Source organism: Micropterus salmoides, unplaced genomic scaffold (genome assembly GCF_014851395.1).
Source record: "Micropterus salmoides isolate LMB-PRFRI ecotype aquatic unplaced genomic scaffold, ASM1485139v1 Ms_hic_scaffold_6, whole genome shotgun sequence".
NCBI lineage: Eukaryota > Metazoa > Chordata > Actinopteri > Centrarchiformes > Centrarchidae > Micropterus > Micropterus salmoides.
The window spans coordinates 26,242,526-26,260,295 of record NW_024044348.1 but is presented as its reverse complement, the minus strand read 5'-3'; the positions used below and the strand labels follow the sequence as shown (position 1 = coordinate 26,260,295).

The 17,770-nt window shown below is 38.6% G+C and overlaps 2 protein-coding genes across 4 annotated transcripts; one reads left to right on the top strand and one right to left on the bottom strand.

Moving 5' to 3' along the window:
* Nucleotides 1–553: 553 nt before the first annotated feature.
* Nucleotides 554–4,584, top strand: LOC119889774. The gene is made up of 3 exons (XM_038700584.1): nt 554–682; nt 1,056–1,177; nt 1,336–4,584. The coding sequence occupies exons 1-3, from the start codon at nt 677–679 to the stop codon at nt 4,244–4,246; spliced, it is 3,039 nt and encodes a 1,012-aa protein (XP_038556512.1). The 5' UTR covers nt 554–676; the 3' UTR covers nt 4,247–4,584.
* Nucleotides 4,585–12,987: 8,403 nt separating this feature from the next.
* LOC119890340 lies at nt 12,988–17,335 on the bottom strand. Of its 3 annotated transcripts, none has more exons than XM_038701573.1 (7): nt 17,189–17,335; nt 15,932–16,054; nt 15,641–15,752; nt 15,314–15,370; nt 14,800–14,961; nt 13,962–14,075; nt 12,988–13,804 (listed from the first exon to the last, which is right to left on the bottom strand). In XM_038701573.1, exons 2-7 carry the CDS (start codon nt 16,018–16,020, stop codon nt 13,757–13,759), a joined length of 582 nt encoding a protein of 193 aa, XP_038557501.1. In that variant the 5' UTR covers nt 16,021–16,054; nt 17,189–17,335; the 3' UTR covers nt 12,988–13,756. The 3 variants fall into 3 exon arrangements, with proteins under 3 accessions (XP_038557501.1, XP_038557500.1, XP_038557502.1); XM_038701572.1 differs by having other exon boundaries at nt 15,648–15,752; nt 17,189–17,334; XM_038701574.1 differs by lacking the exon at nt 15,314–15,370 and having other exon boundaries at nt 15,648–15,752.
* Nucleotides 17,336–17,770: the final 435 nt, after the last annotated feature.

The following is a 17,770-nucleotide window of genomic DNA, read 5'->3' as shown; positions in this document are numbered from 1 at the left end:
TTTGTAGAATTAAAGCAGATAGAAATGCTTAAATACAATACATCACAGATTGTGTTTAACTAGAAAGACTGATGGAGACTCCAAGTTGAAAAATTCAGCCAAATAATCCTTTAATAACAGATGCAGTTTGACACCTGTTCTGCTCTGTCAACTGGGGTTTCATGTGTTCAATCTTTAACTCCACAGTTCAGTCTCACTGTTTATTAGAGACTATTTTGTAACTGACTATGACCTCTGACCTCCCTGCAGGAGAAAGACAAGAAAGGACTTTCCTTTCATAATGACAACTTAGAATGTACTGAATATTTGTTTATATTATATTTTAAAGAATTTCATTTTTTGTGATGTGAATAGAAATATTGGCTCTATTTGCAACAGTTCTGTGGTCTCCTGTTGGTTCTCTGTGGGATGGTCTCAATCTCCCTCCATAACAGGCCATGGAAATTCTGACGTTAGATGCCAGTGCTCCTTATAAGCACCTGTCCTTCCGCGTCATGCCACGCTCCCAATATGAAAAGCGTGTGATTGCTTTCCGAATGAGACTGTGCGTAGATAGTAGACTGGGACTATATAGCCTCCATGGAGTTTCTTTTCTCCTTTCAACTGCAAGCAAGGCCTGGTAGGACACTGCACACCGCAAGATAGAGGGCGTTTGTTGTTCCTCTCCAACTATAATATGGAGGTAAGAGAATATTTGATTCTTCTGCATGTTCAAGCACTGTGTACTACTGTAATGACTATGTAGTGCTATGACTTTATTGATAAGTTAAAATAATCAAGTAATAGTTTGCTTAAATTTTGTTTCTAAACTACACAGTAGTTAAAATAAAACTGGTAAACCATATAAATAAATGTTTGTAGCATAAAAGAGAGGGCTCTTCGTGCTTGAACACTTCTAGATGTAACTGAACGAAAGGAAAACGAGTAAAACGAAACAAGTTAACACAAACTATTTGAATAGAGTTCTTTTTCAGTGTCCTTATTGATCTTCATCTAAGCAGCAATGACTGCTATTGACAGAGCACTGTACTCTCGGGGTGACACCCTCTCTACAGGCAGCTAGTACCCACGCAGCATCACTGCTGGCAAGTCTAAACCTCCAGAGAGAGCGTGGTCAGTTCTGTGACTGTGTGGTCACACAGAGACAGAGCCCGAGTCAGCTCTACCCAGCACACAGGTGAGCAACAAAAACGTTTTTTTTTCCAATCGAAACACAAGCAGCTTACATATTGGCAAAATATTTGACGTTGTTGTTTATATTGGTAGTTGTATGTCTTGCATAATGTTCATGACTTTATGCAGCATCACACATCTATTTGCTCTTTGCTCGCCCAGGTGTGTCCTGGCAGCTTCTAGTCCAGTGCTGGCATCTATCTTGTCTTCTACTGGTGCCCTGGTGGAACTGAAGGCTCCATGTCTGTCGGACCCTGTACTGGCACTTCTTTTGGACTACATTTACACAGGGGCTTTTCCGCACACTCATAACCAGCAACAGTGCTACAGTCTGCTTACAGCTGCCTGCTACTTGCAGATGGATGAACTGCAGGAGGCTCTGAGGACTTGGAAACACAATGAGGTGAATGCTGGAGATTATACAAATGCTTACACCGAGCCTGAGAATCAGCCATATGAAGTCATTAACAGTACTTGCAGTTTAAATTCACCAGAGGGTGAGGGTCATCAATATTCAGCTAATGTGGACACACGTGATGAAATTCAAATGCAGACAGCCAGTAAAGGTTTCTGTATGAAAGACATAGAAATAGATCCATGTAGAAGTAGCAGTAAAAATGGTAAAAACTGCTGCGGTAGAAAAGATGCAAGCAATATAAGCACCTGTTGTGGTGCCTGTCAAAGCGCTGAATGTAGTGTAAATACAGGTACCTGCAGGCAAGCAACTTCACCTCAAAATTTGATTAACAAAATCCCTCGCACCGCTAAAATGCATAGGGTGTCTAGAATGGACACAGAGGTGCAAATGGATCAGTTTTGTTCATCTGGCACTGTAAAACCAGAGACTTGGCAGAAGAGTGCAGCGGAAGAGGTAGTAAGAACTGGTGAGGACAGGAGTAGCTTGTATTTACTCTGCCCTGCTGAGGTGCAAGAGGAAGAGACAAGCAGAGCCGAGTTGATGGGTTTAACATTGAAAAGTAAAGCGGAGGAGAAGCAAACTAACAGAGAAGAAGACGACAAGACTCGGGTACATCACTCTCCCCTTTGTCTCTCAACCTCCCACCTTCGGGACAATGTTTCTCCCTCACAGTGCTCCTCCTCATACTCTTCCTCACCACCACAGGCGTGTTGTGGGGCAGTTCCTGTCATACGTCACATCAGTAGAGCAGATATGCTCCGCCTTGCAGGAGGGTCTACAGTGCCTCCTTTCCTCCCTGTCTCTCAGGCCACAATCAGCTCCAGTGGTGACCCTGACTCACAATTAGACAAAGACAGCATTGTTGAAGGTATTACCCCTAAACACAAAGGTCACACTGGAACACAAAGTTTGGATAACAAGGATAGATCAAATCAGTTTGCAAGACAGGATTTATGTTACAAATCCAATGCAGATCAATTGGACATCCTAAAACAGGATTACAACAGCAGCAACACAGATCAGGATGAACATATGGGCAATGGATTATCCCACATTACAGGTCACACAAAGCATTTTAGGGATGATTCTTTTCCAGTGAATAAGGATTACCACAGTTTCACCAGAGGATTAAAGTATAGAACTGATCTCAGCTTTGATGATTTCGCTTCCAAACAGCAGCGATTGGATTTCTCCGATTGCTGCATTGTTTCGATGGAAACTGCAGCAGAGGAGCAGTCAATTTACTCACAAGATCAGAGAGCTGTAGTTTCACTTCCTGAACAGGACTCAGACACAGGAAGTGACTCTCATCGTCAAGATTTGTGTCCAGAGGGACAAGTGAAAGACAAACACAGTTACTCAAGTGGATGTCAAGCTGAAATGGATGGACAGGACAGGCAGTGTAGCCTCTTCGGACCTAAGACGGATTGGTACCCACACTTGCACAGAGTCAAGACAAACACAAATGATGCTGCCTCTTGCCAGCATGAACGTGACCCAAACAACAAAGACACAGCTATGACAGACAAAAGATACAGGACTGATGTTTATCTCTCTGTCTCCAGCACACCACAGTCATGTTTGGATGATGTCAGTGGCGGTTTCTTTGCCTTTAAACACTGCACACCTCTGGAACTTGAAAAGACCTCAGGCACTGAGACCACAGAGCCACACTTTACTTTTACAATACCTGTGGACAACAACATGTCTGGTCCCACGTATAGTGCTGTGGGGCAGTCATATCGTGGCCAGCTTCATTATCACTGCCTACCACAGGAGAACATTCACTTATCACATGGAGACTCTGAGCACCACTACTCCCACCCTAGCCACCTTGATCAATCAGGTCAGTCCAGTGATGATGATGATGATGATGATGATGATGATGAGCAGGTTGGTACCTTTGCCATTCAAGCTCAAAGTCCTTTGAGCCAACACTTTGCTACAGGGACTACAGACCAGGTTGTACTGCTAGACATTAGCGCCAAACCTGCTGAGTTGCTAGCGTCCTACAAACCCAGATCTGACGAAGGAGAAAAAAGGGATGCACTCGGCCACAAGGACACATTTGGAAATAGGTTTGGGCAATGGAATGAAGCAACATCTGTAGCAGGGGTTGACAGTAGAAACATTACAGCTTGGACAAAATGTGGGGCTGAGAGTTTAGATGAGGCTCGGTCTAAATCTTGGGGTGCAGAAACAAATGTTAAAGAAAGAAAATCTGTTGGTAAAGAGCAAAGCAAGTCAGGAGCTCACATTAAACATAAAGCTGGGGTTGTGGAAGGTAAGAACCAGACCACTACCTTGACAGTCTGTTCACCTCCTAGTGTGCCAGATTCTGTACAAGCCTCTGTGTCATCTACCTTGTCTGTCAGCATACCTTCTACCCTTTCAGCGAGCTTGCCAACAAATATATCAGCTCATCTGTCAACTCCTGTACACCACCATTTACAGTGCTCTCTGTGCGACCGTTCCTTTAGCCAGCGAGGCTCTCTGAATAGACATGTGCGGAGTCACCTTGGCGTACGGCCCTTCCCCTGCCCCCGCTGCCCTATGACCTTTTCTCGCCAGTACCGTGTCACAGAGCACATGCGTGTTCACCAGCGCTGTGTCCTTGGGAGTGACTTTCAAAAGCCCCCTACTACATCAATTTGAGACAGCGAGGAGATGCCACCAACATGACATTTATTGTCCTGTCACTGAAGACCAGTATCATTCAAATGTGTTGGTTTGTTTTTAATTGCTCTGCACAATGAAAATGTCCTTCCACATTTCGCAAATATATAGAATTAGGACATTTCTGAGATAAAGTTTTGAGATTAATTTCAGATTTCATGGGTATCTATGCCCTCAAGAGGCCAACAATGGGAGTTAACCCTGATAACACTGCAGTTCCATGAAAATCTGGCATTCCAAATAAGGACAAGGGGGAAAGAAAGAAATGAACTATATGCTACCTGTCCAGCACCAAACAGCAGACAGACACAGTTAACAACTATCTGGTGAACATAGTGGAGCATTAAGCAGCTAAAGAGAGATTGGTAGAGACCAAAAACAGAGCTGAATAAGAGTGAATATTGGACTTAACTATTGCCAGGTTTCCAGAAACATGACTCCTAATGAATGATGTAAGTAAGCAAGTGTCTATTTACAAATTTTAAGTTGCTCCGTATCTGCTGGATTTGTAAATATGCAAATGTTTGCTAACAAGTTAGCCATATATAAACATGAAAGGCAACAGTATGGTTTTGTTTTCACCACTTGTTTTCTCAATGTTGGTAGCTAATTCTTTGTCAGATTGACATTTTGATGCCATTCCATTAAGTGCCCCAGAGTGCATGTATTCAGCTGGCGTACATTTTAATTAATCATGAGGTTTCCTTTTGCAAGTCTAAATCCGCAGTAACAAAAATTTTGTTAAACAGTTGCCTTTCACATTAATGTGAGCCATTTTCTCTGTTTAGAGGATGTCAAGAGTTTGTTTTGTGTGTAATAACAATAAATCAAATGATTTAAACATTTAACAGAATTTCATTCCTGTATTGATGCATGTCATTGTTTCCATTTGTTCATGGGATGCTATATGGTGTGTAAACTAGAATAGATTTGAATGAGAGATTAATTACAGCTGCTCATTTTGTAACATTGATAGAAAAGCTGATCTTGTCTTCATGAAAATATATTATTTTTTATGTTTGATACACAATGTGTATATGTATATATGAAGATGTGATGGACACTTTTGGGGGATTTTTGAGATTTTCACAGCAACTTTTAAATCATCATAATATTATATATAATTATATAATAATAATATCAATTTGATTATGATGTTTGTATTACATTTAAAAATGCAATTTGAACCCACTGAAACATAATGAATGTTATATATGTTTGCATGTATTTTAACTTGATTTTTTTCCATATATATGACAATTTAATTCCTACACCTGACCCTGTTGTACATACCTTTAAAACATAAAAACAAAAAAAAACTAAAATGCCTTTTGTCACTTGGTGACAGTTGCAAATGAAGGGTACAGACATGTCATGATTTGACTAACATTGCACTCCCTGTTCTCTCTGTTTACAGATATATTTATTAGTGATATGTCTCACATGCTGTCCTCTAAGTGAGGACAATATGTAGGGTATCATAATGTGTGTACTTAAAAGTTTTCTCCATTGCTTAAACATGTTTCTTGAAATTATGCCTCTTTTTCTTGAAACTCTAAACACAAATCCATAACTTGTCACCTAATTCCCCAAACACCCTATTTTCAGGTCAAAATGAAGCTCTCCACTCTAAACCATTCAATCTTGCTGAAAAACCAAACTTTATCCTCACACACAAGCCCTCAAAAGCACACACACTAAAACACAATCTTACACACTGGTGAGTTAAATTCAGTACTACAAAAACTAGATAAAAGTAATGTTGCTTGTGGTTCTCTCCCTCAAAAAACTTTTTACACGAAGAACACAAAAGGAATAACAAATGTAAACATTTACACATTTTTTATTCCTTTAGTGTACAGTACAGTACAACACACCAAAAAACAAATTATTCTGCCCCAGCATCCTGTCTTTGGTCTGGGACAGGCCAGAAATTCTCATCCTCTACCTCCTTCTCCACCACCTCCTCCTCCCTACTCCTCCTCCACCTCCTCATCTTCCTCCTATCCCATCTCCTCTTCCAACTCCTACCGTTCCTCTTCCTCCACCTCTTCATACTGCTCTTCCTACTCCTCCTCTCTGGTGTCCGCTACTTCTTCCTTCATATTTCTCTGAATCCATTGTTCCAAAACATTGAATGAACTGACTGTGGCTCTTTTATCTATCTATTGAAGCTTCTGATTGGTGTGTTATCAGTTTTGACTGTTTGTGTTTCCACCTGGGTAGCTGTGTGCTAATTGAGCTCAACAAATGCTGGCTTGAGTGAACAATATTGACTGTTAGTGCTTTCTCAATGACCACATGGTGTAGGCACCGAGAAATTAAGGGATTTGTGTGTACAGTTTAGGGAAATAGGTGTGCTTTTTGAAAAATGGAGTTATGGTTTTGAAATTTTAGTTCAAAAGCCTGGTTATAGTGTTTTAAGCAATTGAGAACTGCAATGCTGCTGAAACATGACTCCCTTTTCTCAAAATACTTAGGGCAGCCATGAGGTTCTATCCATGTTCTGCCTAGTCTATGCCAAAGAGAAGAGGTGTTCAACACTTCAGGTAGTAAAAAAATACAGAACAGTTTTCCAAAGGTGACATGTTTATGGTTGGATATGCTGACAACTCTTTTTGAATAAAGAAACACTCTCTCTTCTCATAACTTGTTCCACAGTTAGCATGGCTGTGTGTTTCCCTGGCATGCAAACTGGTCAGGGGTAAAAAAGGTGAGAAGGATAAGTAAGCAGAGAAACGCACAGAGACATTGTAAGAATTCTTTTTTTAAGCTTACATGTTGTATAGATAATGTGCATTCGTCTACTGCAACAAGAGAAACATACAAGGGTGTCACTTTGTGTTGAAAAGTAGTGGACATAAGGGCTCATATTAGGTATGTGATGATCAACCCGTTCTGATCAATATGCGTACAAATAACAATACTTTGTAGATGCAGAAGATGTGGCGATGCACCATATTGGTGTCACTAGAACAAGACGTGATGATAATTTAACAGTATTTAATAGAAATCATCAAAGCTGAAATATGAGTTGGGGTGTCTGGGGGTCCTTCCCATGAGAATTTTGAGTATTAAACACTTGATTTCCTACATTCTGGTGAAATTTCCTGTTCTGCCTTTCCTACATTAATTTATGGAGGAAATGTCTTTATTTATGTAAAGGGAAACACAAAATTCAGGTGGCAGGTGAAAATTCCAAATCTCTAAGTACTACAGAATCTAATGTGGTGCAGCTCTCATTCTGAGTTGCTTTCACATATCTTTCTCCTGTAGATCAACTTATCTCATGTTATATCTGCCCTGCTGAACTAGCACACATGCAGGCATGATTTAGTCTTCCCTCCTCTTTTGTCATGTTCAGAGGGAGAGAACAAAAAATTTGGCCAAATAGAAACTGTGACAAGAAGTTCAAGTTGCTGCATTTTTTCTTAATTAAAAATGCAAATAAATTCTCAAAGCACTTTCAATGGTTCTTTTCCATTTAATGCGGCAAGCTGTTTTTCAAAGCATTTTTAACAAACGCTTTCAAAAAGTGATGGGGATGTCCCGAGCGTCCTCAGTGTAAATAACACAGATGCCGATATGTTTTATCCTGTTGATGTTAGCTTCCGGTCAGCAAACTGATGCGAACGCAGAAGTTCCTTAAACCTGCATTCTATTGAAGGGCCAGCAGGGGGCGACTCTTCTGGTTGCAAAAAGAAGTCTGGCTCCATTTGATAATAATGGTAAAATGAGGCTACTTCTCAGCTGATTTTTACCTCAGTAAACACTTTCCTAATGACTTCAATCACTAGTTTCAAGTCTTCTTCAATACAATATGATGTTCACTTAATAAATTATGGTCCCATTTAGAGGAAAATAGAACATAAAGCAGAGTATGCTTCAGGGTGGGATTATCTATGATTGACAAGTCGTTACCATTGCGACCTGTCAATCAGGCTAGAGTGACTCGTACCCACAGCTGTTGAAAAAGCTTATTAGGAGTTGGCTGTTAAATTTCTGTTAGACAAAATTGTCAGCCCTGTCAAAATGACAGTTAACGTGAATTACAGATGCACCTAGCTAAGCAAGCTAGCTAGGTGCACACAGGGCTGTTAGCTCCACCATCTCGTCCAAATGTGCTTCACGTCCGGTTCCGCTGGCTGCAAAATATCAACATGGCGGCTTCAAAACAGCAGTCCACAAACCAACAGGTGACATCAAGATGACTACGTCCACTTCTTATATACAGTATCTGAGTAAACTACTAATTATAATTTACACAACAATCCATTTTGTAAACTACTAATTATAATATACAACATAGTCCATTTGAAAACTATTAATAAGTAGTAAATATGTGTGAGAGTTGTCAGCTGTTAGCTGACTGCTACCGCTGGTGCTGCAAAGTACTGCTACATCAGCAATTTTTAAATCCTGTAGTGTAAAACAATCACATGCTATAGACTAATACATAATATAATATATATATATAAAGCAGCCATTGTCAATCACAAAGTTTGGGACAGATGTGAGCATGTACATTTAAGTTATAACAAATTCCTGTTTCATGGCGAATCATTGATATTCCACTCCACGCCACAGGCTGTCCCGGTCAACCAAAACTCACCATTTGTACAACGTGTAATCATCGATGGGCTACCACTGTATACGAACAGTCACACGGACTCATTCTCTAGGAGGAGTTCATTAAAGTGCAGAGTGTGTAAATCGCCAAATGTGACAATTTAATCCAAAATGGCCGACTTCCTGTTGGTTGTAACCCGCCTGCCGTGTGTTGAAAGTTTTGTAAGTTTTCATGAAGGATTAGATTAGGCCGTCAAAAATGAAAAGTGTTTACAGAAATATTTCCCCAGGTCAGTATTGAAGTCAACATGCTGTGACCGGGGTTCTAACCAGCAATCTTTGGATCTGCAGGACAATGACTTAACCACTGGACTGCTTAAGGTGTTATTCACCTTTTCCTTTCATTGTGTTTGGTCACATAACATGTTATGCTTCAGTGCACCAGTAGAAGGCAAACTATTACAAATGCCTGGCACAGCACCGTTTTCCTTGTGCTTATTTTTTCTGTGACATCTAGTCCAGTGTTGCAAAATAAAATGAAGACACAGAAAGCGACTAATCTTGTGAAAAACTTATTCCATGTAAACAATTACTGCATTTACAAAGACAATATACACATTTAAAAACAACCACTACAAGTCGGCGGGAAGTGAACAACACAGCTGTTTGAAGTTGAAAGCAATTATCACTGCTGCTGGAGGTGGGATTCAAAGCTACTAATTATAATATAGACCAGACTTCATTTGGAAAACTACTAATTATAATATACACCAGATGCAATTTGGAAAACTACTAATTGTAATATCAGCAGAGTCAATATGAAAACTAGAGCCCGGCCGATTTATCGTCTTGCAGCTATTATCAGCTGATATAAGCTACTGGCAGATATATCTACATCGGCGTTTATAACAGCCGATAAGAGTATTAAAAATGAGAAATAGAGGATCCTTCCCTCAAGTCATGAGTGTTGCATAGTTTGCCCACCAGAGGGCGCGTAGCAGTTCATCTGTTAACAACACTGCAACACCACTAAAAAAAACATCAGCTGACCGGAGTCTACCAGGGTCCTGGTAACGCTCACTGTTTATGGTGAGTTGATAATTTGTCACGCCAATAACATGACTTAAATAATAATAAACAGCCCTTATCACTTCTCCTCTCCTGAAAACATTCATACCAGACTGGCCAACCCCCCCGTTTTTCACTGCACCCTCCCGGGTCACAGCAGGATTAAAATGAATGTGAATGGCGGAGGCTAACGTCACTTCTAGTGAACGGTCCTCGCATTTCTCATTATTTCTAAATATTATTTAACATAACTCACTCACTGCCCGTTGCTAAATTAGCCACAAAGACAATGCTGTGTTAATCAGTCGAGGAGCGATAATGACAACGAGCGATTAAACTATAGTGTTTGACGTATTCTAAATATAGCTGCCAGCTGCTTGTCTCTAGTCACAGTCTGTGTGTCAGAAATGATTGAACCACAGCGGGCTTGTGAATAAACGTGAGCTGTAGCCTACACGAATCTAACACCACTTCCTGCCTAACAAAGTTCTTACGTTACCTCTTCTTTTGAATGTGAAACGTTAGTGTGACATCTCAAAGTTGCAGCTTCCTTGTAGACTGTCATGTAGTATTAGATTAATTAAACAGCAGCATTTCCTCTGTCACTGTACCATAGATGACATTTTTTTATAAAGTAGTCAAACTACTTTTTATAATATACAGCAGAGTCCATTTGGAAAACTACCAAATATAAAATACTCCAGAGTCTATTTGGAAAACTACTAATTATAATATACACCAGAATCAGTATGAAAACTGACTACTAATTATAATATACACCAGTCCATTTGAAAACTACTACCGTAAGTATACCAACATCAGAATCTATTTGATAAACTACTAAGTGGTCGTGCAGCTGGAGATGTGAACCATTGCAGTTTTTCTCGATATTTTCCATAACTTTATCCACTTCTCACCCAATTCACCAAATGTCCTATTTTCAGGTCAAAATTAAGCTCTCCACTCAAAACCATTTAATCTTGCCGAAAAAAACAAACTTTTCCCTCGTTGTCCCAAAACAATACTACAAGTTACCCTGGACAGGTCGCCAGGCTACTTGTGGTTCTCCCCTTCAAAAACCTATGTACATGATCAACACAACAAAAGACACAACAAATGTGTACATTTTAACATTTTTTTATTTCTTTATGTATTATACAGTACGATACATGGTGGTGCAGTGGTTAGCACTGTCGCCTCACAGCAAGAAGGTCATGGGTTCAAACCCCGGTTACCATGTTCTCCCCGTGTCTGTGTGGGTTCTCTCCGGGTGCTCTGGCTTCCTCCCACTATCCAAAGATAATAATAATAATTGGTGTCTCTGAAATTGTCCTAAGGTGTTAGTGTGAGTGGTTGTTTGTCTGTCCGCCCAATGTCAGCTGGGATTGGCTCCCCACGACCCTGTACGCAGGATAAGCGGTTGACGATGGATGGATACACCAGACAACCACAAAATAGTCTGGGACAGGCCTTCACCTCCTCTCCCTAATGCTCTTCCTCCTTCCAAGTCTCTGGACCCATTGTTCCAAAACTGAATTTACTGACTTGGGCCCTTTTATCGCTCAATTGCCATTGACTTTTTGTGTTTTCACTGGGGTAGCTGTGTGCTAATTGAGCTCAAGTTTTGCTGACTTGAGTGAACAATATTAAATGTTAGTGCTTTCTGAATGACCACATGGTGAAGGCAATAAGAAATGAAGAGATTTGTGTGTAGAGTTTTGCAGTGACAGTTCAACAAATCTGAAAATCTCAAAACAGGGAAACAGTGTTTATAGTTTGGAGAAAGGGGTGTGCTTTTTTATAAATGGCATTATGGTTTTGAAATCTTAGTTTAAAAGCCTGGTTATAGTGATTAAGCAATCGAGAAATACTGTAAATATATATAAATATAAATATTCACTTTTTAGTAAGTGACATGTCTTTGGTTCTAAAAGTGATTATGCATTAATAAAAATGGTTTCTCACTTGTGAGTGTTAATAGGTAATTAATGGTTAATAATTAACAAATATAAAGGTTGCAGTTAGAAAATGTGTTCATAGTTGAATTGTGGTACAGATGTTCTGCAAAAGTGGTCAAACAATGGCCTGATCAGACAAAATCCCAACGTTCTGAATACAATATCTGAATTACTGAGGAAGTGTGTGCAGTTATTCATAGGTCTGGAACCAAGCTAAGCAAATAATGTCATGCTAGCAAACCAACAGCCTCTCAAGCCAAAGGTATTTCTTATTAATGGCAGATAGATGATGTATCAAGTATTAGTGAATTTCTATCAACAATTAATAAAGTTATTAGTTACAGCTTATAAACCCTTTCTATAGGGTGCCTATCAGGTGGAAAGAGTACAAAAATATTCAAGTACAAGTAAAATTACTGGTATAAATATCAACTCAAGTAAAAGTAAAAAATATCTCATTTAAAATTTACTCAGAATAAAAGTTTAGTTACTTTTTTAACCTCCTAAAACAACTTAGGCTAATTATATTTATTTAATATCTTACATTGGCCTACTTAACTAGAATGCTCTCAGACTGCAGCCAAGGAGGCAGTTCACTGAGGAGTGATGGTTAAAATCTGTAATTGTAAATGTAACTTTGATTGGCATGATATATTAGGGTAATTTTGACGCTATTATGCAGCTGCGCCGTTATTGTGCATGAGACACCTGTAGTTAGTGTTGGTAACACCACAGCAGATGCTTTTTAATACCACAGGGCACAGAAGTCTGGGGCAGCTAAACAAACTCTTGCTCAGTTACTGGTATTTTCCATAATTATTTGTTGCAGTCGTGATCTGACTTTTATGCTGCACAAAAGATGAGTCTGCGAACAGCGAAAGTGAAATGAGTTGGTTACCTGGCTGAGAAGGTGGAGGTGTGCAGCCTGTGGCCAACTCACTGTGTCTGCTCCTGACTGTTGCATTACTCACTGAAATATTTCAAACCGTTCCTCTGTCAGAAAACTTTTGAAAATGACGACTGTCTTGTTGTGTAGACGCATTTTTGATGAATGAGAGCGGTCAGCGCTGATCTCACTTACAAACAGATTGCATTTGATTATTTCAAAATAAAAGTCAACTTGTCTTTTGCTATTTAAATGCTTTTAATGTGAAGCTGCTACAGCAGGAAAGGTTCAGTTTGCATTAGCAGTAACTTAAAACAGCATTTTTTCACAGCTTACACTGCATGATAAAGCTGTTCTCTTGCACTTGTGTTCGTGAGTTTTAGAAATGTAGCAAAGTACAATACTTTAAACAAAACATACATAATTAAAAGTAAAATTACAGATTTAAAAAACTACTTTAAATAGTACAAGTATACGAAAAACTACTCAATTACAGTAACGTGATTCATTGTAATTTGTTACTTTCCACCTCTGTCAGAAAGTGATATATGTTAACTGTAACCAGAGAACCAGCAAGTTTGTCTCAATTTAAGTCTGCCCTTAACTAATTTAATTGTTTTTGAGAGAAAAAATAGCCCACACGTGTTCTGATCTATGGAGTATAGCACAAACAAATAATGTGGAGAGTAGGAGGGTAAATAGCAGTTAATGGTCTATGCGGTGTGGAAAGTTTAATGTCACCATCCTGTGGAGTCTTTTGGAAGGTAATATAGTGCTCACATGATGGTGGAAGTAGTAATAGAACTGACTGTACTTAACAGAATTGAATAGAAATAATAGAACAAATAATCTGTATTGCATTTTATACATGACCACAGCATACTATTAAGAAGTGGTTAATATAAAGGACTCAGTTGTGCCCAGAGATAAATACTTTGCTGTTCTTGTATGCTTCATATTTCTTCTTGCTGCTTATTCATCACACTTCAGACCTTCCTCTCGTGCTTGTTATTCAACTGGTGTTTCATTCGGACTAGCAGTCATCACTACAATGGCCTGAAGAGAAGAGAAAGAACAGCACTATAATGCTTAACTTAACTGGTGATGTTGCAACTTTGTTTAAGCTTAGTAAATATTGTGAGACATTCTCCTGGCGAGTGGGACAAGCACAGCTCTCAGCACAGTCTGTGAAGTGTTTTTTATGCCTTTTTACCTGGTTCTTAGTGGAACGCAGGGCAGCCCCGGCCAGAGCTGACATTACTATGAAAATAATTCCACCAACAAAACTGTAGAACAGGAAGATCGACTCCACAGTCACGCCCATGGCCTGGACAAACACACATAGACACATATCTCAAACAGAATGTGTGCACACATACTATAAGCCATGGACCAAACTGAAATGTGTTACACCTTCAGATGATTATAATATTTGTGCCATAATGCATGGAGGCCGAAAGTGTTCATTATTAAGATTATTTATTTATATGTCTGTTTTTATTTTAATATTCCATTTTCCCCAATGGACCATTTTATTGCATAAAGCCACAAGTCTTGTCTGTCAATCAAAATGAACAATCACTGGGTAATTCATAATGTTTTTCTTTTTTTCATAAAGTAATACTTATTTAATGAACAGGTGCCAATGAGGGTATTTGTTTATAACTGAAGCAATAATAAATATGCTTATTAGAGTAACAGAAAGTTGAACTGGTGGTCATGTGTTGTAGATATATGCTTTCTAAATACCAGTTTGCACTTTTAAATGATGGATAAGTGCTATGACCCAACAATAAAAAAAGTGTAATGTAATGTATTGTCAGTCCTCAAGAATCACAAATCCTGACTATTTGAGTGTAAAGGTTTTAAACAATTTATATCAAGTCAGGGTACACAAACTGTATGTTGTTTGTAAGATTGTTCGATATCATATAATGACTACTACATTCCACAAAGAAATGTGAAATCTAAAGATTTTGATTTGTAACCAATATTATAATGGACACCTCCACCAACAAAAACAATACATAATAATAAAAAATAATAATCACCTCATAATATGATGCCCATTGTGCTTCCTCAATGTCTGTGTCATTGTCTTCAGCAAAGTATGAATAGTGTCTGTAGTTGTGTACTACGGAGGGCAGGCTGTGCATGACAGACCAAAATGTCCCCAGTATGGTCACAATACTCAAAGCCAAAGATATGGTTACCTACATGTAGACCCCAACAGAGATAAAGAGAGATGTAACTTACAATGTCGGCAATAGTTCATACAGTATATGGACAACAAGGAGAGCCCTGCCGATGCCTAAAAGAAACTTAATTCAATTATGTTTAATCCGTGAATAAAAAGAGGGATTGATTATAACATAAATAAATCCTAGTACATGTTAATTTAAAAAATGTTAAACTATGTATGGAAACACAAATTGTTATTCCAATCATTATTTGAAGGGGATCTGTAATAAAATATTTTATCTGAAGGGCTGTCTTGCTCCTCTAAACAGATCGGTTCATGTAAAATTGGCTATTGTTGCTTCAAAATATTACAACAGAGCTTACTTTTTTCTTGGTTGGGTTGTACTCTGTCAGGATATATAGAATTCCACATATGATGTACTGTGAGCGGAGTAGGGAAAAAAAACACAGCTTTATTTAGTATCCCTCAAATGTTTTGGGACACCACAGTACTGCATTAGACTGCAAACAGGGCAGCAGAAACACAGCCTATTGTTGGTGCTTAGCAACTGAAGTGAGTTCATCAGCCCTGAATCAAATCCTGTTCAAATTTTGATTATTGGTTGTTTCTTGTTTTGTAATTTGGCTGTTAAGAAAATAAAAAATCCATAAGTCACTATTATCCACTGATAAATAATTATCTGATCGTACTACCAACCAGTGCCCCAAGCAAGATGCTAGGTGGGATGACTGTCCACATGTGTTCTGTAGAGATAGCGATGGAAAGAATGAAGAAAGACGAGCCCAAGACAAGCAGGATGATCTAAGAGAAAATCAAAAACAACTTCAAGCATGACCTCTTCTCTTTTTCAATTTTATTTTGTGTAACAATGGAAGGTTGGGACCTTGGACAATACTGTAATATTTTATATGTTATATTGATTATGATCATCAATAAGTATTTGATTATTAGTAATTTGAGCGTGCTTGTGTGTGTCTCACGCCAATCGTCTTGGGTTGTCCCCTAATGAAGCGGTGTAAAGGTTTACTGCCCCCCACTGTGGTGCCTTGTAGTCTTGCATTATTCCCATCTGGTCCACTGGCAAAGTAGAGCTCAGCAGACATCTTACGGACAAACAGACAGGACAGAAGCAGAGTGAAAACATTAATATGGGCATTCCCTTGTATGTGCTGCATCCATGTTACACTGAAGGAATTAGTCATTTTGATTTTATTGAGTCTAATCAATATTTCCATTCTGATTCTGCCAGTCGAATCCTGGTTTTGATTCTTGTCACATTATTAAAATTATATTGATCTTAAACACAGTCCTTAGCTTCAGCAGATTTAGGCTGCAATGAACAATAAGTTGTCCTAAATGATGAGTTATTTTGTGGCTCTTTTTTGGTAAGATTAAATAATCTGTTTGGGCACAAATTGGATGTTTGCGGTTTTACACGTGTTTTAATGTCCCAGCATTAGTCTGGCATATATTTTTATACAGTTTGAGATTAAATGTTATTTCTTTGTACTTCAACAGAAAGTCCCCAAAAAGGCCAATGTCAATATCAGGCACTGACATCCGGACAGAAATAGCCACATATAATTTAAAAAGCCTTCAACAACTACACCTCCAATGAACCTCTGACCACAGGCCAATGGCTGAGACTCATGGGATATGTTGTTGTTGTTAAATGCTAACCAAATATGAGCCTAATCATGTAAATCATGTTTCATTTAAAAAAATAAAATAAAATTAAAACAATGTGTTCAAATTGAACTGTCCAATAGCCTACAGCAGTATACAGCCAACATATATTTCTTAGAACAAGGACAACATTTCCCAGGTAGCCTATATAGTTAAAATAAAAAGACCCATTATGTGAAAACAGGCAGATGTAGTGCCTTCTTATACACAGTCTATGTGTGAATTATAGGCTATCTAGGCTAAGTAGAAAAGGTTTGGTTCTTAATCTGCCTGTCTCCTGTTAAATAGCTACATATCAGACAAATTCTGATGTTGACATCAAGCAAAACTGATACACATTTTTGAAGGAAAAAAATCTGTTGCTCAAGTCGCATGCAGAAATTTTTAAATGTTTGGGTGTGAAGTAATACGATGTGAATTTGAACTGACTGTCTATGTAACTAATTACATAATAATGTAACGGGAACAAGAGTCGCTATTATTCAGTGTCAAACCCAAACAAACGTGTTATGAACAAAATGCGATGGTAGAAAACAAAAAGGGAGCCAGACCTTGTGCAGTCCTGCGGGCCGCTGCCGTAGTTCAGTGTTCAGCCGTTGTAACGACTCACATCACGTTCACATCTGGAGCTGCGTGATGGGTGATTGTGAACGATCAGATCATTTTGAACACACATCCACAACTCTGTTGTATGTGCTCACTGCAACTCATGATTGAGAGAAGCCATTTGGAGTGCAACTTGTTCAGTGCTTTAGCTTGATATTTTTGTAATAAATTTTATTTTTGTGATTTTGTTAACTTCCTTCACTGGTGTTCATTATTAAGAAGGACATAACTGAAAGAACTTATAACCATAAAAAAAACTGATTATTTACTGTAATTATTTGGCCTGGCAGAACTGCACCAGAGTCCTCCCAATTAAATGGTTAAATATGTTGCTTTTAATTGTAGTGTAATAAGCTGGTAGAGGTGGAAATTACAAATCACTTTGCTGATCCAAATCATTTGGTTTAGTTGAGTTCAATTCAAAAATTTGAAGTCAATGGCCATGAACTACATTCACTTTTTCACTTTTTTTAAGCTAATCATCTTTCAAATGCAGATCAATACCTAAGTGAACAGATGAAGTGTCC

What these genes read in the sequence shown, in the direction of transcription:
- LOC119889774 (XM_038700584.1), top strand. An exon ending in CAGCTCTACCCAGCACACAG is followed by an intron (nt 1,178 to 1,335) that starts GTGAGCAACAAA and finishes TTGCTCGCCCAG; the next exon opens with GTGTGTCCTGGCAGCTTCTA.
- LOC119890340 (XM_038701572.1), bottom strand. Translation starts at nt 16,054, where the DNA reads ATGTCTGCTGAGCTCTACTTTGCCAGTGGACCAGATGGGAATAATGCA. An exon ending in AATGGGCATCATATTATGAG is followed by an intron (nt 14,076 to 14,799) that starts GTGATTATTATT and finishes GTGTTTGTCCAG; the next exon opens with GCCATGGGCGTGACTGTGGA. An exon ending in TGCGTTCCACTAAGAACCAG is followed by an intron (nt 13,805 to 13,961) that starts GTAAAAAGGCAT and finishes TCTTCTCTTCAG; the next exon opens with GCCATTGTAGTGATGACTGC.